Source organism: Alosa sapidissima, chromosome 4 (assembly GCF_018492685.1).
Source record: "Alosa sapidissima isolate fAloSap1 chromosome 4, fAloSap1.pri, whole genome shotgun sequence".
NCBI classification, from domain to species: Eukaryota; Metazoa; Chordata; class Actinopteri; order Clupeiformes; family Clupeidae; genus Alosa; species Alosa sapidissima.
Window position 1 is genome coordinate 17,390,103 of NC_055960.1, and position 25,992 is coordinate 17,416,094.

Sequence of the window (25,992 nt, forward strand, 5' to 3'; positions counted from 1 at the left end):
CAGTGTCCTGTCATATGCTGAAATTATTTTACACCATTCTAAATTTATGTCAAAGACATTGAAACATAATTCTTATTGCTCTGGTAATGTTAGGCCATTAGAACAAATAGCCTAAACATCAAGAACAGGCCTACGTCAACTTGGTGTCTTTATTTTGGGGCAGATTTTTGCTGAGCTGATGCAGATGTAGGAATGTTATTTTTCCACATGACTGGGTTGCTGGTAGGAATACCAATGGTCTTGCGCCTGTGGTCAGTGTCCCTCGAGAAGCGGTAGCCACAGGTGGGCTTCACCGCACTGTAGAATGGGATGAGGGAGTTGGTGTGGATGTTGGTCAGTGTTGACTGTGGCTCCTTGGCGGCTGTTTGTGATTCCTGGTTGTGGTCACAGGAGCATGCAGGGGACAGCTGCACTTGATCTTGCTGCCTCTGCCACCAGGAGAAGACCAGCAGGTTCAGCTGCTTATCCACCACTTTGTTCTTGCTGGCATTGATGGGTATGATGGTCTTCAGTGGGTTCACTGGTGTCTGGGGGCGGGTTGGGGTTAAAGGGTAAAGCAAACTCCAATGTTAAGTAAATAGGCACTCTTGATGATATTCAATAATGGAATGGGCATTTTTTTACTCCATTAAATTTGTGTGCTGTTTGACATATTTTGTAGAGCTTCTCTGAAGCTTCTCTGAAAACTAACTCGTAACTGAAAACATGACATTTAAAAAATAGGGAATAGATGTTTGTGGTTAGCATACATTGAAGAAATTATCATTGCCGTACAACCTATTTGTATCTGAAATGTAAATTCTGAAGTCATTTTCCTTGCTGATTGGCTACATTTGTAATTCATGATGAGATCATGTTTACCTCTTTAGACTTTAGGTCATCAATTACCAAAATCTGTAAATTGCAGTGTGGCAAGGAATACAATGTAATCATTCTCCATAGGAATACCAGCAGAACAGCGGTGTTGCTTTTATTCAAAGCTTTTAGGGATTAGTGCCCCAAAGGGAACGTTCCCACCTGCCTGTCCATCCATTCTCTGCCAGAGATAATAATCTCTGATTACTTTGGCTCCCATTCTAAGAACCTCAAAACAGGTCTCACTTTACCTGAGATCTCTTACAAGCTTCTCTACACGGTGTCATCTCCATGGCAATGGCAAGAACGGTGGACAAGTGCAGAGGAAACTTGCTGAGGAAACCTCCAGAAAGCTGTGCCTGTCACCCTAACCTTTGGTTACCCCTCAGAAGCCTGACAGTGTCTGGAAGGACCAGACTGGAACATTTTTCTCTAGATGCTGTTTATCTCCATGGCTGGCTTTATGACATCATAGTGAAAATGACATCAGCATACATAATGTAACCAAACTACGGCCCGCGGGCCGGATATGGCCCGCCACCTCATTTTGGGTGGCCCCCCAAAACATGTCCGTGGTATATAGCATCTAGCCCGCACGGGAGTACGACATCGTCAAACTATAACCTCCGTAATTTCCCCCATTCATTCTCTATGTGGCAAGTCTAACAATACACATGTAATACTCTTTTTGTCCACTGGTGGTTGTTTTGGCGCTGTTTCGCGTTTGCCATCGAAAACGGAATGAACCTACCTGCAAACAATGTAAGAGGCCTATGCTGACTGCATCAGTGCTCAAAGTATTCTAAAAGTTTATCAATTAATTGTTAATAACTAACTAACTTCTATTAAAGTCACTTTTCTGGGACTTTCTGGGATAATTATTTCTATTTTTTATTCACTCTTCAAATGTTCATATAAATTCACAAAGTTCTCATCAAGTGAGTGAAAGTTAGAATGGTGGTCATTTCAGATGTTGCCAGCAACTCTCATAGTTTGAGAACTTTAAATTATTTGTAGGATATCGCTTGTTCACAACTTGAGCTGTGTATGCAAAGACACAGAGTTCACACATTTTAAATAAAATATACTTTTGGGACTCCCTGCTAATACTTTTGGGAATGCTAAAGTCTTTTTAGCCTATTAGTATTATTTAATTTGAGCTACATTTTACATGGTATGATGGCAATATAAACACAGCTAACAATGGTATTAAATTGCAGTAGTCTATGATTAAATGTAATGGAATATTCAACTAAGGTAGACTGTTGTTGTTCACAGCACAAAGCTATTTATGGTTACTGATATACTCCGAGTCTCTGGCCCTCTCTTAGAGCCAGGCATAGTGAGCTGGCCCTCGGAAGAAAAAGTTTGGGGACCACTGGCCTGAAATATCCGATTAAGCTCGGAGTTATAGGCTAGTGCTGGCCTGATGGGTCCCCTATTTACGCCATTTCAACGGCACATGAACGGTTAGAACGATAATTCTCGTCATGAAATTAAAATTCCACTGGAGCTCCAAGCGGATGTGTACACGCAGCCTTACAACACTGTGAGGTGCCTTTACAGCTCTTCGAGTCACGGTAAAATGTCATTTTTGGTACATAGCTAATTTAGATACAACTATGGTGTGAGTGCTTGCGTTTCTTTAGGAATTCGCCGGGACCGACGGTAATAGTATAAGTATACTTTTGATCCCGTGAGGGAAATTTGGTCTCTGCATTTATCCCAATCCGTGAATTAGTGAAACTCAGCACTCAGTGAACACACAGTGAGATGAAGCACACACTAATCTTGGCGCAGTGAGCTGCCTGCAACAACAGCGGCGCTCGGGGAGCAGTGAGGTGCCTTGCTCAAGGGCACTTCAGCTGTGCCTACTGGTCGGGGTTCGAACCGGCAACCCTTCCGTTACAAGTCCAAAGCACTAACCAGTAGGCCACGGCTGCCCTGTTTGGTTGGGTCGGTCAGCGTGGGTCAAGTGCGAGCTGGTAAAAGTTAATTCATACTGGAGTCAGAATCCTCGTTTTCCGCGTCAAGCACAACTTGTTAAAAGTTGCACGAGAGGAGTTCTTTCATTACTGGTCTGCGCATAGCCTTTGTTCTCAGCGTCAAGCACAACTTGTTAAAAGTTGGACGAGAGTAGTTCATTCATACTGGTCGGCGCATCGCCTTTGTTCTCAGCCGAAAGCAGAGACGTCGTGAGCTGGAGCAGCGAGTTTTTCATTCACACTGGCGAATTGCTGTATTGCTGTAAACAGGAACGACACCGAGTGCTCCTATGTGTAGGCTAATTGCCGCTTTCCCCCATCGTAATTTTAAGAATTGTACTGTACCTCCAAGACTCATTGTACATTTTGTGTATTTGTTTTGTTTGTTTCTTTTCTTTCCTTTTTTTAAGGGATGGTTGTTATTTTGAATGGTTTGACTAAAACAGTAGGCTATTATAACATCGCCTAACACTTGTCCGAAGTTAGCCTCTAACATAGATGTGGTGTGGTTTCACCTGTATTACCCAGTTGTGAGCTTGCATGCTTATACAGAGTTTTCCTATTGTGGTTGCAGTGCTAACTGAGATTGAGGTGTCTGATGCATTGTGCTTGGTGTGGTAGTGAGGCCGTGCTGTTGGTCATTTGTGTGCCCTCGGACTGTATTGTTTGCCAACCGTCAATATTTTAACCAAACCATTTGCAATAATAAATTGAGATTATTTTGGTATACCAGTCTCTTTTTCCCTCTTTAAGATACCTGTGGAAGGGTAGCCTGACGAGCCAGACCCACATTAAAATGTAAGGTCTGGGCACTCACCGTTCGCAGTGCTCAGTCCGAGGGGCGGGATAATCAGTTGTCTTTCAAATTCCCTCTGCACGCAATAGGACAGCGGCAGCGCTATGAGTCCCATGCGTTTCCCACGAGCAGAGCTAGTTGGCTAGTTCAAACGTTTGCCAACTTAATAAAAGCTTAACTCGTGTCACACTGTTCGCCAGCAGCAACATCCATCTTATTTATTTTCAAGTAGCAGGGAATTCAAGCCAAACCGTTGCAACTTTGCCATCAATCATTATGTTAAGCCCACCTAACAACTCTATACACGATTTCATTGGCCTGATTAAGTTTCGATTTCTGGAGCTCACAAGCCAACGGAGAGTTGAGACTAGCCCTGGCAGCCGCTAGGGGCGCGTCTAGATTTCTAGGCTAGTGGAAGGGAACTAGGCAATGCTATTCATGAATAGTTTCATTATGTTGTCCAGATGTAACATAATGGACATATAACCAAACTCCACTGTACAATAGAGACAGGAGATAAGAAAAACAAAACTAAATACTAAATATATAAATTAAATGTAAAAAATCCAGTGTGCTTGAGGGTGATCAAGCATGAGACACTTGTAGTGACAGGGCGTGTAGTTATGTGCATGGTGAGGTGCTAAAGAAAGTGAGTGTCATGGTGAAGGTGCAAAAGTAGTCCAACAGTAGCCCTTTAGTTATGTGTGCATGGTAAGGTGTTCAAGAGAGTGAGTGTCATGGTGAAGGTGAAGGTGCAAAAAGTAGTCCAACATTAGACCAACAGTACAGTAATAAAGTCTAGAGACCAGCATAAATAATACAAATAGGAGAGTAAGGTATAATGTAGACAAGGTAATATAAAAAACTATGTCAGTGCAAGAACAGGTTGAGGTAATAGGGTTACAGCCATTCAGTATTGTAGCAGAAGCCATTGATCATGTGTGCTAATATAGCATGAAAAACAGTGTAGCAGGAAAACAGTAGTAAAAACATTAGGCTGTGGACATTAGTAAAACAGTAGTAAAACAGTAGTAAAGCAGTAGTGGGCAGTCAGTACTCAAACATGGAGAGGGTGGAGAGGCAGACAGACTGCAGAGAAGTCTATCTCTCCTCTTCCCTTTAGTGAAGCATTACACAGTTCAATGGCCCTGGGGACAAATGACTTCCTCAGCCTTTCAGTTGTGCATGGCAGTGAGCGTCCAGCTGATCAAGCTCTTTTGCTTTTTAATAGTGCTGTAGAGTGGATGGCATTCATTGTCCAAGATGTTGATCAGTTTGTTCAGGGTCCTTTTGTCAGATATTGAAGTGATGCACTCCAGTTCAGCTCCCACTACAGAGCCAGCCTTCCATACCAGCCTGTCAAGTCGCCCAGCATCCTTCTTTGTGCTTCCTCCCCAGCATACCACTGCATAGAAGAGGACGCTGGCCACAACAAACTGGTAGAACATCCTGAGGAGCTTGCTGCACACATTGAAGAACCGCAGCCTCCTCAGGAAGTACAGCCTGCTCTGCCCTTTCTTGTAGAGTGCGTCAGTGTTGGCTGACCAGTCCAGCTTATTGTCCAGGTGGAGACCAAGATACTTGTAGGTGCTTACCACCTCCACATTGACCCCATCAATGGAGACTGGTAGCAGAGCGGGCTTAGACCTGCGGAAATCCACCACCATCTCCTTGGTCTTTGAAGTGTTGAGTTGAAGGTGATTGAGTTTGCACCATTGCACAAAGTCCTCCACCAGGCTCCTGTACTCCTCCTCTTGCTCGTCCCTGATACACCCCACAATTGCAGTATCGTCAGAAAACTTTTGCATGTGGCATGACTCGGTGTTGTAGCAGAAGTCAGATGTGTACAGGGTGAACAGGACTGGAGAGAGCACAGTTCCCTGTGGCGCTCCGGTGCTGTTGATCACAGTGTCAGAGAGACAGTTCTTTAGTCTGACGAACTGTGGTCGCTCGGTCAGGTAGTCTGTAATCCAGGTTACCAGGTGAGCGTCCACACCCATCTGCAAGAGCTTGTCTCCCAGTCTGAGGGGTTGGATGGTGTTAAAAGCACTTGAGAAATCAAAGAACATGATTCTCACAGCACTTTTCCCCTTGTCTAGGTGAGAATGTGTCCTGTGTAGAAGATAAGTGATGGCATCGTCCACGCCCACTTTCTCCTGGTATGCAAACTGTAACAGGTCTAGTGCATGGCGTACCTGGGGTCTGAGCATACCTAAGACCAGTCGCTCCAGTGTCTTCATCACATGTGATGTTAGATTGACAGGCCTGAAGTCATTAAACTCACTGGGGTGTGGCTTCTTAGGGACGGGGGTGAGACATGATGTCTTCCACAGTGATGGAACTTGTCCGAGACGTAGACTCCAGTTGAAGATGTGCTTCAGTGGCTCCCCCAGTTCAGCAGCACAAGTGCTAGTGTGCTAAAAAATAAATAGAAACATATAACATCATTAGCAGCATACATAGACACACACAGTCATACATACCCAGTCATTGCATAAAAAAGTATGAACACAGAGGCATTGCATAAAAACAGTATGAACATTCATCTGCAAGCCTGCATACTATCTGTCATTGCATTGATCCATTAAACATCTGAATCCATATTGATGACCTTCTAGAGCACTTTCCTCTGAACCGCTGTGCAGCTGGTGTACCATACACATATGCAGTATGTTAGTATGCTCTCAATGGAGGCTCGGTGCAAGGACACCAGCAGTCTTTGTGCGATGTTATTCCTCCTGATATTATCAGAAAGTACAGTCTCTGCTGGGCCTTTTTCGACAGCTCAGAGGTGTTCACACTCCAGGATAGGTCCTCCTCGATATGGACTCCCAGGAAGTGGAAGTCTGCCACCCTCTCCACACAGTCCCCACTGATGATTAATGGTGGGATCTCTGTTTTCTTTCTCCTGTAATCTCAAGATGATAAATCTCATCTATGATCTCCAGGGGGGAGACTTGCCGTCCCCCCTGGAGATGAGCCACCACTGTGGTGTCATCCGCGAACTTCACCATGGTGTTGCTGTGATGGAGTCGTGTGTGTAGAAGGAATATAGCAAGGGACTCAGCACACAACCCTGGGGAGAGCTTGTACTGATGCTTAGGGCCATGGATGTGTGGTGGCCCACTCTGACCCTCTGTCTGTGGTCCGAGTGGAAGCTATTGATCCACATGCTAAATGGTGTGTCCCCCAGTTTGACTAGCTTGTGAGGGATGATGGTGTTGAATGCAGAGCTATAATCCACAAAGAGCGTCCGCACTTAGCTCCCCTGCTGCTCCAGGTGTAATAGTGCAGTATGTAGTGCTATGGCGTCTTCTGTAGATCGGTTCGCTCTGTAGGCAAACTGGTGGGGATCAGGGCTGCGGGGCAGGGCTGCTGTGATGTGACTACGGACCAGTTTCTCAAAGCACTTCATCACCACTGGGGTGAATGTCGGTAATTGTTGAGGCTAGAGATGTGAGGTTTCTTGGGCAGTGGGACTATAGAAGTCATTGAGGATTTCAGGCAGGGTAGGACAGTGGACTGTTCCAGGGACTGGTTGAAGATATTTGTTAAGATTCCAGCCAGCTGATCTGCACAGTCCTTCAACATGCATCCTGGGATCCCATCAGGACCAGTCGCCTACCTCGGGTTGACGGCCCGCAACATGCACCTCACCTCATGCTCCTCAAACACGGAGAGCATCCTAGAAAAATCTCTGGCAGCTCTGTCATGCAAAAGTGTTGAGGATCGGATTGCACGTCATCCAAGATCAGTGAAGATCAGTACACAGAACAGTGAGCACAAAGGATTCCGGATATTACCTGCTTGCACATTCTACGCATTATTCACTCGTGTGGTTGGCATGGTGACCACCTACAATGGAGCAGAACAGGACTGGCCAGTCTGCATTCCATCTCCAAGACGAGTGCAACAAGGCAGTAGATCGGTCGAAGTGTTTATTCGAGGAGAAAGTCTTGAACAGTCCTGAGTTCATTTACCAGCGTGAGAAAGACTTAAGGATAGGGGAGACACCAGAAAATTGCAGGCAGAATGTGAAGAAACAGAATAAACTGTAATTATATTACACTGTGTGCCCAATGCAAATTCATATCATGCCTGCACTCATATTTTGTTCAAATGATTCTGGCTAGGCAGCATGTGCACTTCTTAAACTGTGTAACAATTAAAATAATTAATTATTACATATGTAATTGCATTTGTATTAAGCTCCTTAATACATTTGTTTGTTAGTGGGTTAATACAGTTTGCTTTCCAGTTTTTTTTTTTGGATTCGCCATCCACTGATAGCTTTGTCTGTTCATTAGAAATGTATGGAAAGAAGTGCCATCATTCTTGGATAATATACCGAGTATTTCTCTTTCTCTCTCTCCTGAGACACCTTTTGAAAAGTTAACCTTTGACCCTGTGGCAGCCTCCATAAGACATCACAGGGCCATCAGGGACCACACCAGAGCACAGCTATAATAAGCAGGCTTTCTCTGTGACCCAAATCCAATTAATGCACATGGCGCATATATCCATCTGCACTAGAGGATTCCTGATCTTCTTATCTGAATCCCACTAAAGTGCTATCTTTCACTTAGCCTAGTGACCCAAACCACACAGCTGAGGGTGGGAAATGGCAGTATAGGATATTATGAGATAACAGAGGGGCTAATATTAATATAGACGTCAGGTGATTCTCTACGCTTAAAGGCCTGTTGAGGTGACATACTGTGTTTGGCCATATAACAGCGCACCATTTCAGTTCTGCTAAACACATCCAGATTTGTACCTTCCATTTAGCAAATATGGTCATCATGGTAATATAGTTGTCCAAAAAGAAGTACAATTAAATGCAGACTTGAAGTATGTAGGCCTAATATGCCAAAACTGATTTTCACATCCTGTGCCATGTTGCATTTTTTTACCATAAAGAACAAATATTGCAGCTCATGTTATGTTTTAAACTACTTTAAGTTATTTCTAATGGAAAATTGGGTACATTGTTTTTCACATATACTGTATAGCAAAATATAGACACACACGTCCATATTTTTCAATGTAGTCAACTATGACACATTAAAAGAATATTGGACTGCTGTCAAAGATTTGACAGCAACCCACTATACCTCAAACTTAGTTTTCAGTGACAAATAGCCTAATGTATCACACAACTGTGTACCTGATTGCACAAAGTGTTTGAGATTGTATGAGGTTTCACTTCACTGTTTTCTAATCTAGATCCCATTGTAATCCAAGAATGGACTAAAAGACATTTTTCAGACAGTGGGTAATTAGTTGATAGAGGTTTTATAGTTAATGTTGCCTGAACTGATCTTATCTAATCTGATGTAACTAAATGATGTTCAGATAGCTCATTATGTAGTTGATGTGATAGGCTATAGCCTAAATGGGGAAATTGAGGATCGTCTGAGGACGATTTCCAAAAAGAACTGATTCAAATAAAAAGTAGAAATTAAATAAATAAAAGTAGAATCTACCATAATAGATACTTAGGCTACTGTTGCACATTCCTTGTTGAAGAATTAGACATGAGTGCTGCTGTGTGAGAAGACTGCTGTCAGACTATTACAAGACTGCTGAAAATACTGTCACTGTAAACAGCATAGGCTAGCCTATTCCAACTTCCCATGCACCCCTCTCTAAATGTTTTTTGAAATAGTTGTCATTTTACTTTTGATTTAAAGTGACTTTAATGCAAATTGGGACTACTCTAACACATGTTTTACCATACATTTACCATACATAGAATCTGATTTTATGTATTTAAATATGCTATTTTCGCTTTTGGATTTATTTGGGCTAAACGAAGAGAGCAACTCCTTGAAAGCCATTATGGACATTGAGTTTCATTGTGATATTATGTTGCATCCATGGATACAGGACTGAGTAATTGCTAAGAAAGGTGTGTTCAAAGTTGGCAGGAAAACTGGAATGTTACTTGCGCTCAGGAGGCGGTGAGTTTTTTTGCCTCACCTGTCGCCTCACAAAGGAGGGAGGCTATAACAGGAGGAGGCGGAGGCGGGAGGCCATTTTATTCCACGAAATTGAACATAATTCACAGAAGAGGGGACACGTTTCACCATGTATCCATAAGTAGTCCTAGTCGAAGTGAATTTTATAACATCAACGCAGTCGTGGAACTATGAGGCATTAACAATTCTTTTTGAGGAGTATTGCACACCAGGGTAACAAAAATGAAGAAAGGGTTTTTGAGTAGAAAGAATCATTCCCTGTTCGACACCAGCGTCCAAATGAAGGACGGGGGAATGGGTAAGTGTCAATGTCCTTGACGCCGATTCTTTTACAATTGTATGTCACTGAAGTTGTTATGCTAAAGTCTAATGCACGCGCGCGACGACTGCACCTAACCAAAGTGACAGGTTTAAGAAAGGGGGGGGGGGGGGGGTGTAGGTCCAATGACACGACGAAATACGAAATATGAATTTATAGTAGGCCTATGGTTAACGTTACAACTTAGCCTACATTTATTTGCATATGGTCCAAACGTCAATAGCAGCAATAGCAGTAGAAACCCAGGATCATTAAGTCAAGAGCTTAAAGGTCGACTAGGCTACTATCTACAACACGACTTCATATAGATACAGATATGCCATAGGGTTGATTAGGCTATTGCATAGTTCTTTCCGGGGGCAGAATTATTCTAGTCTTTCATAGGTCCCAAATTTTCTAGCAGTGCCCTTGCCAAGAGATCTGTCCAGTAGGCTAGGATAAAAGTCTCAGTTTCTGAAGCATGATGTAGGCTACTGACCGACTGTCTGTAGGCTACAGTGGAAATCATTTCAATTCTCTTGTCTCTTTAAGATAAGATATTTGCATTAGCATGCAAATATGATCCTGACAAGCACAGCTGGGATGACTGATGTTCCTTAATTGAATCAGAATTAATCTGATGTTCTCAGTCACTTCCTCGTCAAAGAAAAAATAAGAAATTAAAGTTTGACGATTGATATTTTTAAATCTTTTTTATGATTGGATATTTTTGATGAACGATTAAAAAGACCCTGGTCGACCATTTGTCTAAATAAGTAGTGTGTAGCCTAAACAGTAGGCCTATCAGGAAAGTTGTACTACCAGTGCCAAATATAAAATCTGGTTTGTTCATAACAAAGATAGCCATAATCCAAACTATTAATTGTGTTGACATGTTCTGTACTCGCTGGTGTGCTCAAACAAGTGCATAGGCCACACTCGGTTCCAAATCACTGGAGTTCCAACAACACAGAAACGAAATCACTGATACTTGTGAGCAAACATATTGAAATGTTACTACAACAGATTCATTATATAAAGTCAAGGCCCCTGAAAAGCAAAAAAACAAACAATCTTTTTAGACATACTGATTATTCAGTGAAGTCAGTCCAAGTCTGTGTGACCATTAGAAGAGAAGATCAAAGAGGGCGAAGGACAGCAATAGGGGAGTGTTTATCATGTTTTAGAGTTGTTTTGTGGTTGTTGATGGGCAAGGATCCTTCAGACGAGTATTTCTGCACAAGGCCAGATGGGAAGGGCAGCAGTCATTGTTTTTAGTGCTTTATCAGTCCACATCAACATAGGTCGCCTAGTTGTTAAATTGTTTACTGACTGATGATTTATTTTTATTTTTTTTAATCTGTGTATTTATGGTGTTATATTGTATAGCATAATCAATGTGTTTTTCAGTGAATAAGGCCAGTTTCACCATGTAACAATATCTGCATGAAAATGCATTTGATTGGGTGAATAATTCAGTTTATCACTACTGCATAAGCTGCAAGGAATGTCTTAGATACAGGTTTGGAGATCATGTGTACAAACATTACGCTCTGTTAAGGGCAATACATGTGTATTGACATTGTTATCACAATTAATGAGTTGTTTCTCTTTCAGAACATGTGGAGTTGGGTTTTGACTCGTCAGCAATACCAGTATCAGGCACAGCTAAAGTTCGATCTAGACCCACTGTTAATTACTTCAACTCGCACACGGTATATATCAATCTTAATTGAGAAGTTTGTCTTCTATTCTTCTGACTGTCCATACAGAGTAAAATGATATGCTTTATTTGTAGTTTGTATTGTATTTTGTAGTTTGTATTGTGTTAATTGTGAATATGTAAAACACCTAGTTGATTGCTTTCAAGACAAGGTAGGCTACAATGCAAAGTGCAGCGTTGCTCCAAGGCTTCACTGTCCACCTGTGCCTGACTCTGTCTTTGAAGCCAAATTTGAATTTTCCCCTCAATGTGCCCTTTGTCGTCTGAGGCCACCCTCTCTCTTGGCCTATGAGGAGTGTTTCTGTGATCAATGATCTTTGTGTGGTGATCTCAGGTGCCTCTGCTCTCTGTCCCCCCAGCAGCTGTTTTAGATTTCACTAATTATTATTGTTGAGGAACTTTTTTGTATAGACAGAGCTTTTTTAGAGTTCAGTATGACAGTACGTGTTAATATAGCATTGTGATTTTGGTTGTTATAGAAAGTCTGTTGATAAATGTGTTATGGCAGTGTGTTATGTGTATGGCAGTGTTAGATGTTTAGAATCCATAGGAATGTAAAACTGCAGTAATTTCAGCTGTATCCCCATTCAGTATCGTATGCACTTTTGCTGTGTTGCTCATCTATCATTCTCCCCCTTTGTAAAATGATCAGAGAGCCATACTCTGCTTTCGTCTCCACTTCCTCCTTCCTTTCTCCTGGTTCAACACTAGTGAGTTTGGCCCATTCTCTTACTGAGCTGTGTGTTAAAGAGTTTGTTATTCCTTGAGAATCTTGAGAAGGCCATTCTTTCAAAGATTTTTTTAAATGCAAATGACCTGGATAATGTTCAACTGAATGTAAACAAATAATCTTAGACTACATGTTTTTGACATGCATGGCTAGCTTTCAAGCACAGTTGACAAACCTTTTCCATCTCTTTCTCTCTCACCCTCACCATTCGTTTCTCTTTCTGTGGTGACGTCCCTGTTGCATACCTGACATGTGACACACCCAGCATCAGAGGGGTAGGACCTCTCTGACTTTCACTCTGTGTATGACAGGAGCTGAGGAATAGAGAGAAATATGCCTTAGTCTTAGCCAACGGGGAAAAGATAGAGAAGACAGTGATGGACAGCAATGGCTCGCGGTGCAGTTCCACCTGTCTTCTTTTCCTCACTTGGCGGCCTGTAGATATGACCATCTACCCTTCACAGGGTACTCTACGTGTGTCACATGTGTGTTTGCCTTAGGGGTTAAACTCCAGTACCCTGGCAGTCCATCACTGTTAAAATGTCAGCAGCACTAGAGGTTAAATCAAAGTTAATGTTATTACATAAGTGGTGCATAAGGTCAGGTTGGCATTCAGAACCTTTGTTGATTTCTTCTTTTCACCTCCGTCTGAAAAGAACAGGAACAAGGATACTTATGATGTACCGTCTGCTAAAATGGTGTTGCGCATACAAAGTCTGTGTTATTAAACTGTGTGTGTGTGTGTGTGCGTGCGTGCGTGCACAAATGCACTCACTATAGCCTTTCCACAGAAAACCTGCTCATGCATAGAAGTCACTAGACTGGCAGGCTCTCGGAGCCTGAGGTGTGTCCAGAATCGTTTGATGAGAAGTATGTGGAGGTAGATTTCTAATAGGAATGCAAAGAGAACTCACAGCCAGCAGTAAAAATGTAACAATGTAATGTGACTGGCATAGAGGCAGAGCACACGAGAATGGGGCACTGTTTTTCTTTATAAGGAGGAGGGGGGGGGGGCAACTTACTTAGTTTCTTACATCTTACAGCAAGGTAATGGGGTCTAAGAACTTCTTACCCTCTGATTTACACCAGGTGCAACTGCTATCTCATCATCTTAATGCACTATTGGTGATGTCGCTATTGCGGCATGCCTCTATTGCCTGCAGTCTGACATTGTACTGGCCTTGATGAGTCCTCATTGGCTTACAAATGGCAAGGCAAGGTGTGTTTACTTGTCATCAAAACAAACCCTAATGGGTAGGTCCTGTATTATGTGTTTTAATCTTTGTTTTGTTGTCGGGTGTTGGTTAGGCGTGGTTCTGTCACACGGTCTGTCAGTGTTAATCATCGTTGATGATGTAAGATGCGTCATTATACTTGATCCACGCAGCCTTTTGATTAATATGTGAACTATGTGAACAACGTAATGTGTGGGAGCATTTTATTATTTTCCGGTGTAGAGGAAACAGGTTAGTTCAGCGCATGTTTCCACTGAAAACTAAAATCCTCGGCTCTACCACTGCTGGCAAAACAATAACCAGTAAAGGCTGATGCCTTTGTACTGCCCCCCCCCCCCCCCCCCCCCCCACCCACACACACACACACACACACACAGTAGTCCTCTGATGCCGTTGCTGATGCTTTTACTTCCATAAAAGCATAATTTCTAATTCTCTCTCTCGCTATATACTCTCTATCTACCCTTTCTGTCAGTATTTAACCAGTCTGAGTGTCTAACAGGAAAAATGTATACAGTCTGCTGATGCCTTTGTACTGCTTCTCCCCCCACAGTCCTCTGATGTCGTGCAAGGCTTTGCCGTACCGACTCCGAAAGTACCTGTCTTTCCTCCCCTGAACGGGCCGAAGACAAATGGAACAGGTCAGTTTACGGCTTCTCAAAAGCAAAGTAACAAAAATGCAAATCCAGCAGTAATGATCCCTAGTTTAAGCCTTGAGTGAAGCTTAAGATTCAATTGATTGGCAAAGCATGAGGTCTGACAGACCAATTATGCTAGAGGAACAAGAAGAAGATGTACAGATTTAAGAGTATAGGTCATGTGAATGTTAAAAGTGTGAAGTAAATAAAGGTGAAAGGTAAACTGATTCCATCAGGTATTTAAGACTAATGTGACTGCTTATACTATGCCTATACTATGACTACAGGTTATACTAAGGATAAACAATGTCTCTATGGTTACATTCTTGAGGACTTTGTTTCACATGTATTACATGTATTGAAACCATATAATACAGAGAATTAAAAGTCAACCGTAGTTCTTAAAGGACACAGCTGTTTGTGTCATCTTTGATGGTGTTACCTGATCAGATCTATGATGTTGAGCCTACCAAGATTGGCCACAATGAAATCTCAGAATATTTGTCCATTATAAGTTTAGTTTAAAATTATGGTATTGTAATTAGTGCATTATAGTGCCTTCCTACATACATGAAGGAACTCCCCTCATATAGTAAATTTGGTAAAAATATTATATACCAAAGTGAAATATGAGATCCAGTCACGAAAAAGTACAAATCAAGATGCAAGGTTTATTAGGCTGTATACAGGAGAGAGGCACACCCGTAGCACAGCGTACTCCAGAATATGCGTCTCTGACTTGACACAGAATCATCCAGGGTTTAAGTACCCAACAGTAAGAAACAGATAATCATACAGTGGCAACGCCAGGAGACATTCAGTCTACCATGGCCCACTGGTTAGCACTCTGGACTTGTAACCGGAGGGTTGCCGGTTCGAGCCCCGACCAGTGGGCCACGGCTGAAGTGCCCTTGAGCAAGGCACCTAACCCCTCACTGCTCCCCGAGCGCCACTGTGGTTGCAGGCAGCTCACTGCGCCGGGATTAGTGTGTGCTTCACCTCACTGTGTGCTGTGTTTCACTAATTCACGGATTGGGTTAAATGCAGAGACCAAATTTCCCTCACGGGATCAAAAGAGTATATATACTTATACTTATACTTATACCTTAATCAATGACTAACATGACTGTTGACGCAGAATAGACAACAGCAAGTGATATCCACTCTGGCGCCTTACATTATCATGTTTAAAAGGAACAGTACAGATATCACACAGGGTCATGATGCAGACGTAGAATCATACTTTTAGTGTCAAAGTGACCCACGAGTGAGAAATGCAGAACATTAAACCACATACTGAATATTGGGCCCAATGTTGCACATTAAACCAACATATTAAAGTATTGGACATAATGTTCAATTCCATTTTCTCTCAGTAACTATGTATATTTTAATAGTACTATACCAATGAAAGTTTCACAGATCACAGATTGACCTTTTCTTCTTTCATAGGAAGCAGCCAGCAGCTTCCCAATGGTGGAATCTTTGCTGTCCCTGACAATGAAGAAGGTGAAATACTTATCCCTCCACCTCCATCAGTGGCACCTCCACCACCTCCACCTCAGTTTTCCCCACCCTCGCCAAAGTTTGTCCCTGCTTCATCTTTATATGGAGACTTTGAGGTCCCGCCAGATCTGGCTTCGCTCCGACCACCACCCATGCCTGCCCCCAAACCTCCAACAGTTGCCCAATCCCAGGACATTGACCTTGCTTCTCTGAAGCCCCCATCAATGCCCGCTCCAAAGCCCCCATCTGTGACATCCAGTACTAGTAGCGGCAAAGCTTCGTTGCCTGTATCCATAGTGAGTGATCATCCAGATGTTCCTGAATGTCCACAGTTCACCCCACCCCCACCACCAGTGGTGAAACAACAGCCTCATCCTGGGCCCCAAAAGACCGCAAAGGCACCCCCGCCAAAGCCTGTCCGGATGTCCTCCATTCAGAATCTTGATGTTGCATCTGCTTCATCTTCCACGACTGCTGCTGTGCCTTCAAGCTTCAATCCCCATACCACAGCCAAGGTCTACAGCATACCCAAGACCACTCTGCTGAGTGGAGGCATAGACCGAGATATGAGACCCAAGTCAATCCTCCTTCTAGAGGACTCGTCCGGTGACTCTGTCCGGGTCCATGTCAATGGCAGTGGCCCCGCAACGCCAAGTCCAGCTCAAACACCATTACCTCCAGCTAAGCCAGCACGCAGGGCAAGCTCTGGCGCTCAGCTGGAGCAAGATTTGAAGGACCTCAAAGAAAATTTAACAGCCACCTTACCAAGCCAACCCAAAGCTGTGCCTTCAAGCACACCAAAACCTCAGACACCTCCAAATGCCATTCCAACTCCAACAAAACCAGCAGCAACCCCTCCTGCAGCTTCCCCAAAATTACCAAAAGTGCCAGCTGCTCCTACTCCACAAGAAACAAGCCAGACGAAGGTACAGGAGGTATCCCAAGTAAGACCCCGTCAGTACAGTCCTCTACTGGCCAACAAATTACACAACCTCAAAGCAAGTGAGAGTTCAGGGACGAGGGAAGCTGGAACTTCCCCCTTGGCCCTACTGAGGGCTGCTAAGGAGCGAGAGCGGCAACGTTCAGGTTTGTCCCGTGAGAACAGCGGCAAGAGCAACCGATCTGTTGAGCTCCCTACCCAGGCAACTATTCAGCCCAGCGAATCAAAATCCAACTCTTTCACAGTAACCCCCAAGTCCTCCTCATCCACATCACTAAACTCTCAAGAAAGACTTCCTGCAGAGAAACTTGATCTTCCTGCTCAGGTAGCCATTCCTGCACAGCCTCAAGCTCCTGTACAGGTCACTCCACCACAGGTGAGAATCTCTGTTGCTAAGCAAGAACCAAAGCCTCCAGTACTCCCCACAGTGCCATCCACTTCTCGTAGCAATGTTGAAAAGAAAGTTCAGGATACTAATTCAGCTCCAGCCGTCTCCAGCGTCCAAGTTCAGGACTTCAGCATCCCTTTCATTCCTCCCCCGCCAGAGTTTGCAAACTCAGATAGTGAAGATGGGGAGGGTCCTCCAAGCACACCTCCTCCTGATCCTCCCACAAAGCCATCAATACCACCTCCACCACCACCTGCAGGACCACCACCACCACCACCACCTGCAGGGCCACCACCATCGCAAAGCACCATCGCAAAGGGACCTCCCACTGCCCAAAAGCCAAAGCCGTCAAACACACCCAGACTTGTACCATCTCAGAGTGAGCTGCAAGCCAAAATCGCTCAGCAGACCAAGCCGAAGCCGCTTCCCCAAAATCTTCCCTCGACACCTACATCTGCAAGCCAAGCCACTCTTCTCAGTATCTTGCAAAAAAAGATGCTGGAGATGGATCCCAAATTGTCAGCTCAGACCAAAGAAGCTGATAACACAGATGACTGGGTCACCACACAGTCCGATGACGAAGAGGACATTCGGGTTCCACCTAAACCTTCTCCTAAAGCAAAGAGCGCCACACTTCCACCACAGGCAAGTGGAGGCCTCGATATGCGGGAGCTTGAGACCAGAATGGCCCAGAAGAAGGCAGGAAATGTTGCTGCTGCATCAAAGTCACCTGCAAGGTATGCCCCATGTAGTTTTGAATGTCTGTTAATTATTACCTTTAAAAGAGCCCAGTGTCATAACTTAATCCTTTGTAATTGGGTATCTGTAAAATCTGAAACATTTGTTATACCAGCCAAATGAATATGAAATGCATTTTTTGTGTTACAAATAAAATAATTTCTCGCCTTCCTGTATTATTGCAGTAATGGACCATCCAAGCATCCTCACGGTATGACATTTACAGTACGACCAGGGACCAAACAACCCATTACTCTAGTCAGTAAAGAAGACTCATGAAGACTTTCACTAACAGGACTGCATCAGAAGTAAAAACAAAACTCAAATACAAGACACACCAGTGCCTTTACAGTGCTGAAGATGATCAACTGTGAGCACTTTCCTCTACTTCAGCATGGGGAAAAAGAACACAGCATGGGGAAAAAGAAGAATGTGCCTGTCAATTGTTTTTAGCCTTCAAATAATCTACTGTTGAAACAAACAGCAGGACTTTTTTCCCCTTGTTATTTAACCTTCTGTGCTTTCAGTATCAGACATTCTGGTCCTCTGTTAAAAGTTCTAAAGTCCTTGGAGTGTCTGACTTGTCTGGGGCAACATGGCTGTTAACTTCAGCAGGTTTCAGGCTTATCACAGTTAGTGAGCTTTGCCTTATTGTTTTAACCCGTTGATGAACTAGTGTTTTTTATTCGCTGCTGACAAAATAGTTGCGAGCGGAGTCAGTGTTTCTACAAATGGTACAGATAAAGAAATGTTATATATTCCTATGGACAAAGATGTACAAATGATCAAGCTGTGTCTTTTGTACTGAATACTACAGTTCTCTTCTATCCTAACATATGCTTATTTATATTCAACCCGATGGGAATTCATCTGTCATTTACCACAACACTAATCTAGTTTTGACATAGGTCACTCATACCCCAATGCCAAGAGGCATAATCTAATACTTTTTATTAAAAAAGATGTAATCTTTGTTTGTTAGTTAAAAACTACCAAACACTTTTAATATGCTGCCATCTTCCAACAATAATGCTGCGTCATTTATAAACACGCCTGGATTTTGAGAGCCTGTAAGAATGTAAATATGTTTCTCACAGCCAAAACATGTAAATAGACACTTGGATGTGAAGGTTAATGGCATTGTGAGCATGGACAATATATTTTACAAGGCACCGCAATGACCCACTATGCTTATGTTATAAATAGGCTATGCATGTTATAAATAGGCTATGCATCATTGGTATGACTTGTAGACTTATCAAAAGTGACTGTATTAACCTTCAAAATAAACCTCAGATTAAAAGGGGACACCAAATGGACAACTGGCACTTTCTTTTCATATTTATTTCTGTTTAGAACTTACAATGAGAGTCATTGTCAGACTGAGACTGTTTAACATACATGTCCGTGTCACTTAGAGAATAGGAGCTTTCAACAACTGTGATCATGTTCAGCTTTTTCAGTTTGACATCCTCCACCACTCACGTCTACAGACATACATACTCAATATTAAAGACCCTATAAATGTACAAAACCGTTGTGAGTGACAGTATTGGATGTGTATGAAACAAAACCCATTGAAAAGTATAAAATAATCTACATGAATGAGAATGATCTTGTACAGAAGTACAAATACATCCGGACAGTTGACATTAGTCAACAATGATTTAGATACTGGTCATGACAACTATATAATCGACATCCCTCAAACATAACATGAGTTTATAACGCACAAATCCCTTTACACAAGCCTACTACATGATGGCATAGCCTTGTGCAAAAAGGGGAACCTCCATGAGTATGTGAGGGAGAGCTCTTACACGGAGTCACAAAAGTAACATTTAGCTGTGAATAACTAAATAATTGTTATGGTAACACTTAAACCCAACATTATAAAGTTATAAACAGATTGATAAAGGGTTACACAAAGTATTCATAATGACATATTGATTTACAAAGATCTAACCATTTTAATTTCTGAAGGACGGGACTTGGGATGCTGATGAAATAAGGACAAAGTTTAAGATGTTTCAATGCAAGTGCCTAAAAAAAAAACAGAATCACTGAATCTGAAGTGGAGAGGATAAGGAAACTAGAGAATGCCTTCCATCTGGGCCAGGCACACAAGTAAGGAATTTGTAAAGGCAGCAGTGAACGACAATGAACAGCTTTAAATCTAGAACATTCTTCACACAAACTCCAATTCGTTTTCCAAATTCATTTTCACCAAGAGGTGGGGGCTTTGTAGGGTTGTGTGTGTGTAGGGAGATGAATTTAGTTAACCAGTTACCATTTTTTACAGCTAATACTTCCATCTCAGCGGACCTCAAACTAGTCACTGAATGAGAACTAGTCTACTGAAAGAGAGCCGTTTCCATGTTTCTTCTACCTGCCACCCCCTTGCCCCCTCGTGGACAGCTCTACGGTTGAGAGGTTGGTGGTGACTGGCTGATGTTGTGGTGGAGAACCTGGTGGTCCCAGCCCACTGTGGTGAGGGTGTCCAACCCATCAGTGGCCCAGCATAACCCACGGACAAAGTCCTGGTGCCTCCTGTCTCTGAAACTAAAAATAGGAGGGGGGTTATGAGTGTAAATCAATGAAGGTGAATGACACGGGGCACATTAAAAAAAAAAAATGAAATGTAAATCACTGCTACGTGACCGTATGTACAGCAATAATATGGCTAAACAAACTATTAAAATAACACAAAACCACTGAACCAAAATAACAAACCAAATATAGATTACCATATAATCTCTGATGAGTGGTAGGGTAAGAGTAGTTGTAACAGCTCCACTAAGAATCTACCAGTATTAGACTTTTCACTCACAAACTATTTACATTCTCTCACAAAAGGCCTGACACAAGGTATTTATTTAAGACACACAGGATAGGGCTGGGTGGTTTTGGGAGGGCCTTCAATATTGACTCACATTTCTCTGAACTCCGCGTTCACCACGGCAACCGTGCAGTCATCACTTGTGGAGGCTAGCAGCGGGGAACTGTCAAACAAGAGGACATTTCAAAAATCTAAAATATCAATATTGTAACACAGCACTGCCTTGGGTGAACCAAAAAGCATCACTGAACAGATTGCTGTTTGGGTAAGGGCAAGCATTAAGACACAAAAGAAAAACACAATACATCAGAATATGAAGTGTCACTGCTGCTAATTAGGGCTTGAGCCAAGTCAGCAGACCAGACAAAAGCTAATTCTTAAGGCAAGACTGTCATGTTTTCAATGTGGCTACAGCATAGACTACCGAGTTGTCTAGGAGGGTGATGTTGTTCTGGTATACCTGTGGGAGGAGAAGGCCAGGCTAGTCACTCTGCGTCTGTGGGTGTTCAGAGTCTGGGTTTGGTCTGACGTCTGCAGGTCCCTCACTGTGACCCTTCCCAGCTCGTCACCTGAACATTAGCACATTTAAGTATATTTTTTGGACTTTATTTAGATAGGACAGTGAAGTGTGACAGCAAGTAAGTGGGGGGGTGGAGTGGGATAGAGCAGTACTCCTTACCATAGACAATTGTGTTGGCTTGGCATGGGTGCCATATCGCTGTGGTAGGCGAACAGCTGGGAGACACTATGTCTGCAATAAAAAGATGAATGAGATAAAAAGATAATAATGAAAATCTTAAGAGTGTATGTCCCATCTCAAACTACAGAGGGAACTGTGACCCTTGGCTTTTCAATGGTTAGCTACACAAGATGCTATAAGACTGGTGCTCTAGTCTAAGCCTTGTACACTGGGGTTTTCCTATGTTGCATGGATTTAACGACTAAACAGGGGAAATGTCTGACACAGGCGTTTCTCTGTCCACAGTCTCAAGAATTATGACTAGAATGTGGACAGACCCCATGATCTAATGCTGACTACAATATTGAAAATCTGAAAAACAAACAGTTGTGTACGTGACCAGATAATTGGTGACAGGAAACGCTTACCCAACCGAGTTGCTGGTTTTGGTTTTCTGCGGTCCCATAATAGAAGCCGGCCATCCTAGGAGAAGAGAGAGACACAAAGATCATTCCGAAGACACAGACATTGCTCACACTTTTTAGCCACAACAAATGTAATGCCTCTCCAGTTCCATGTTTTAAACACTTGGCAATGGGCTCATGTAATTCAACTACATGAAGCAAACACCTGAAAGAATGACTGACGCCATCTTGTGGCTGAATGTGTACACAGTCAGGATTTCAATGTAGTACCAGCAGATGACTTATAGAAATGCAGATATCTCTCACCTGACCACAGGAAAGGAGGAGGGCTTCCTCTGATGGGCTGCAAGCCACACAGATGACCGGCATGGTGTGCGCTGTAGTCAGAGGTCACATTAGGTCACATTAGTGCTAGGCATGGAGGCTCTGTTCTCTTTATGCACCTGTGATATTACACACTATTAGAATTATTATGATCACTCTGTTGTTTTAAGCACTTGCATTAAACATTTGGAGACAGGACATGGCACTCTGATAACAGGGGCTGAAGCCTGAGATTATCAGACATTTTGTAAATGGTTATACAGGTGGGTCTCAAAAAATTAGAATATCGTGGAAAAAGTAATTTTCCCACCTAATTTAGTTCAAAAAGTAGATCTTTCATATATTCTAGATCAGGGGTGGGCAAACTTTTTGGCTCAAGGGCCACATTGGGTTTTGGGTTTGGGCTTTTGTTTTAATGAGCTGTAAGCCGTAATCATCAAGATTACAACAAAGAAATGGCTTGACACATTTCACTTTATATCTAATGAATCTAGAATATATGAAAGATCCACTTTTTGAACTAAATAAGGGTGTAAAAATGAACTTTTCCACAATATTCTAATTTTTCGAGAGACACCTGTATATACATTTTCAAATCTTAAATGTCCCACGTCTAAATATCTGTACAATGACATGCCTGAGAACTTCCAACCTTGTAATTAAGCTCATTTGAATTTGAGTGGTAATATTTTAATGGCTGGGGCTATGCTAGCTACATCAGCCCAGAAACCCTCAACATCTCAGTTCTGGGACCATATGAAGAGCCAATTGCCTTGGGTGCAAACGCCACATGACCAATGTAAACACAGTAATGATCGTATGCTGATAAGCTCCACTCATGCACGGCTGAGAACAGCTTATAGAAAACAAACTTCTCTGCACCAAAATAGCCAACGCTAACTGGCTAAAGCTAAACCTCTAAAACCCAACCCTTTGATGACAAAGCAAAATATTTCATAGACAAGCAAATAAAAATACAACACTCCAAACTGCAATTCATCACCTTTATAAATAAATCAGCATATGCCATCTTACCATGATATGTGTTGATGACTGTCTGTTGGCTGAGGTCCCATACTTTGATGCTTCATGAATAAATGGACAAAAACATACGGAAAGGCAAGTATGAATGGTGATGCCAACAAATACATAGAAAACAAGATCAATCAGGACACTGCATACCCTCGCACCCAATAATTTATCAATGATTTCAATTATGTAGACACACACGAACACTCAGAGATAGACCCAATTACAATACCCTTCATCACCTACTGAGGGTCAAGGGTAATAATATACTAAGCACACAGTACAGTATACTGAATGTACTGCTCATAAAGCTTTTTGCTCATCTACTATAAATGTTGTAATGAATCATGTGGGGAAACCCATCTAATTTGGAAACGATGAAAAAAAAACAAAAAAAAAAACAATTGCACACACAAAATATTGCAATAACTATGTCTCCCAAAATGGCTCTGTACTAAAACCACTATACTGAATAGGGGACTTCAAAATCATTGAGAAAACAACTTCCCTGAATGAGAAGCAGGAACTGAATAGTACTTTAAAGTGTTAATTTGGTCTTAAACGTATTTCTCGTCCATAGGTTCACTGGCTCTTCCACCAACCTGCAGTCCATGCTGCTGCTGACAGCGTGGGTGCGCGCTGCTGTTGTGCTGATGCCTGTGACCACATGATCGTGCTCTTGCTTGCTGAAACGGCTCATCAGCAGACGCTCGTCCTCCGCCAGCTCCCACAATTCCACAGCACCTGTGGCATCATGGCAACAATGCAATGGCCAGACTATGGTAAACATTGATGGAGCAGAGGCACTAATGTTTTTCAGTGTCCTGTGTGAAGCTCAAATGGAACACAAACTGTGATCAGGGTTCCCATACCTTCTTAAAAATGCAATATGGCAAAGTTTGAGACAGTGTTACAATGTTTCCATAATTATAATGTGTAGGCATTATAGAACCTCACAAACATCACAAGACGAGAAAGAATTTAATGTGTGAACCTTTCTCTATTGTGCTGTGTGGTGCCTTGGCTTTTCTCATACAAAACATATGAACTCAAACACATACTCACACGTGCATAATGTTGGCAATTAGTTAAGACAATCAGTAATGAACGGACCACCTGCAACGATGTAAATTGTACCTGAATCTGAAGCTACCAGGATGCCTTTCTCTGACACCCACAGAGCCTGTGTGACCCCCGCGTCGGTCTGAACACCAGCCTTGCAGAAGCCCTCGTTGGGTGCCTGCTTTGGGTCGGTGTACACCCAGATGGACCCCATCCAGGACCTACCAGTTAGACTGGAGGCGCCTAAAAGCAGAGCTCCATCTAGAAGTAAAATAGAGATGTGGATAGCATGTGAAGTACCAGTAATGCGTTGCATTTGTCCAACTTTGAACATTCATGAAAGCAACCAGTAATCAGTCATGTGCAATATGATGAGAATTTCAGCGAATTAAACGACTGACATGACAAGTCTACTCTTACAATTTTAGGCGTAACGATTATTGATGCTAAAACGCAGCGTAAGTTCAGACCAGACGCCGGACACTGTTAACTGGACATGGTCTACTGCCATCAGATAGGTTGGTAACGCCACTTGACTGACGTTAGATAGCTACTAACCTCGATAACTTATGTCACTGACATTTTCTAAGGCCATGGCAGACTTTAAGGAGTATTCTTTCACCTCATGACGTTACAATCGGACAAAAATTAACCCCTACCAGGTACAAAGATGTAAGTTAACCAAGCTGTTATTAGAAGAAACGTTATTGGTTACACAGCACTTATGATAAACTTCAGACATTTCGATACAGTTAACGTTATCGTTACAATGTCATAACTTACCAGCTCTGTAGTGAGCAGACACTAGATGTTTTTCCATGCACGCTGGTGCGTTAGGTGGGATATTCCAGTTATCCTTAATCATGTCTTTATTTAACTTCGAAACTGAATCAAAATCACAAACGAAAATACTGATAACTTAATAAATATAACTATGTTTGTTAAAACCAACGCTGCACGTTCGACAACGGTGTTTCAATGCCGCGAATGAATGAATTTGCTACCTTCCGTCACCACGTGCAGAGTGAGTTTCCGCTTCCGGGACTTTTCGAACGGTCATCGCTTGAACTAAAATGACGTTTACATAGTTTATATTGTTACAAACACTGTAACACAATTGTAACATTTTTATATTATTTTCTATGACCAATCGGCCATGGATAACATTATTAACAATTTCACATGTAAAACTTCCATTTTTATGCAGTAGATGGCGCTGTTCTCTTTAAAAGTGTTCACATCCCATCCGTCGCACGAGCGTACTTCAGGATGCTTAACCAAATTCAGGATGAACCAGGGCCGGTTCTAGCCTAGCCTACTACATTTGGGTGGGCTGGTAGAAATTTTGTGTAGGCAAAATAGCAAAGCGGTCAAATTGGATAAAAATGGACATAAACACAAAACACAAACACAAAAAAATCAGTAGCCTACTACCTAGTTTGAGTTGTTGCAGCCACAGCCAGGGATTGGCAGTAGATAGGCCTACGTGTATTTAAAATAAGTATTTAAAATACAAAATAGTATTTTGTCGTTTGTATTTTATTTTGTTGAAGAAAATTTTGAATTAAACTACTTTAAAGGTTTGTATTTTTGTAGTTTAAAAATACAGCCTAAATTATTTTTGGTAAAACCTTTGTTAAAAGCTTTTTTATTTTTATTTTTTTATAGATGCTTAACAACACACAGTACAGTAATTACAACAAAGGAACTGCAGTCCTTTGCTAAAAGCCTAGCCTATGTTTGGTGATGTGATGACATCATAAAAGTGCAAAACAATGAATGTAGCCTCTGACTTGTGCTGAGTAATTTGCCCAGACGTGT

At 42.3% G+C, this 25,992-nt stretch overlaps 3 protein-coding genes across 3 annotated transcripts; 1 reads left to right on the plus strand and 2 right to left on the minus strand.

Moving 5' to 3' along the window:
* Positions 1-135: 135 nt before the first annotated feature.
* On the minus strand, positions 136-1,284 carry LOC121707346 (putative uncharacterized protein GUCA1ANB). Its single transcript, XM_042089839.1, has 2 exons — positions 1,107-1,284; positions 136-527 (listed from the first exon to the last, which is right to left on the minus strand). The coding sequence occupies exons 1-2, from the start codon at positions 1,146-1,148 to the stop codon at positions 150-152; spliced, it is 420 nt and encodes a 139-aa protein (XP_041945773.1). The 5' UTR covers positions 1,149-1,284; the 3' UTR covers positions 136-149.
* An 8,357-nt stretch (positions 1,285-9,641) lies between these two features.
* On the plus strand, positions 9,642-19,132 carry LOC121707216 (formin-like protein 7). Its single transcript, XM_042089584.1, has 5 exons — positions 9,642-9,915; positions 11,533-11,630; positions 14,157-14,244; positions 15,694-17,812; positions 17,999-19,132. Exons 1-5 carry the CDS (start codon positions 9,840-9,842, stop codon positions 18,090-18,092), a joined length of 2,475 nt encoding a protein of 824 aa, XP_041945518.1. The 5' UTR covers positions 9,642-9,839; the 3' UTR covers positions 18,093-19,132.
* Positions 19,133-19,136: 4 nt separating this feature from the next.
* LOC121707217 (methylosome protein 50-like) lies at positions 19,137-25,193 on the minus strand. Its single transcript, XM_042089585.1, has 10 exons — positions 24,955-25,193; positions 24,247-24,432; positions 23,712-23,853; positions 23,116-23,165; positions 22,063-22,133; positions 21,760-21,814; positions 21,332-21,403; positions 21,113-21,221; positions 20,747-20,815; positions 19,137-20,375 (listed from the first exon to the last, which is right to left on the minus strand). Exons 1-10 carry the CDS (start codon positions 25,034-25,036, stop codon positions 20,234-20,236), a joined length of 978 nt encoding a protein of 325 aa, XP_041945519.1. The 5' UTR covers positions 25,037-25,193; the 3' UTR covers positions 19,137-20,233.
* Between the last annotated feature and the right edge of the window lie 799 nt (positions 25,194-25,992).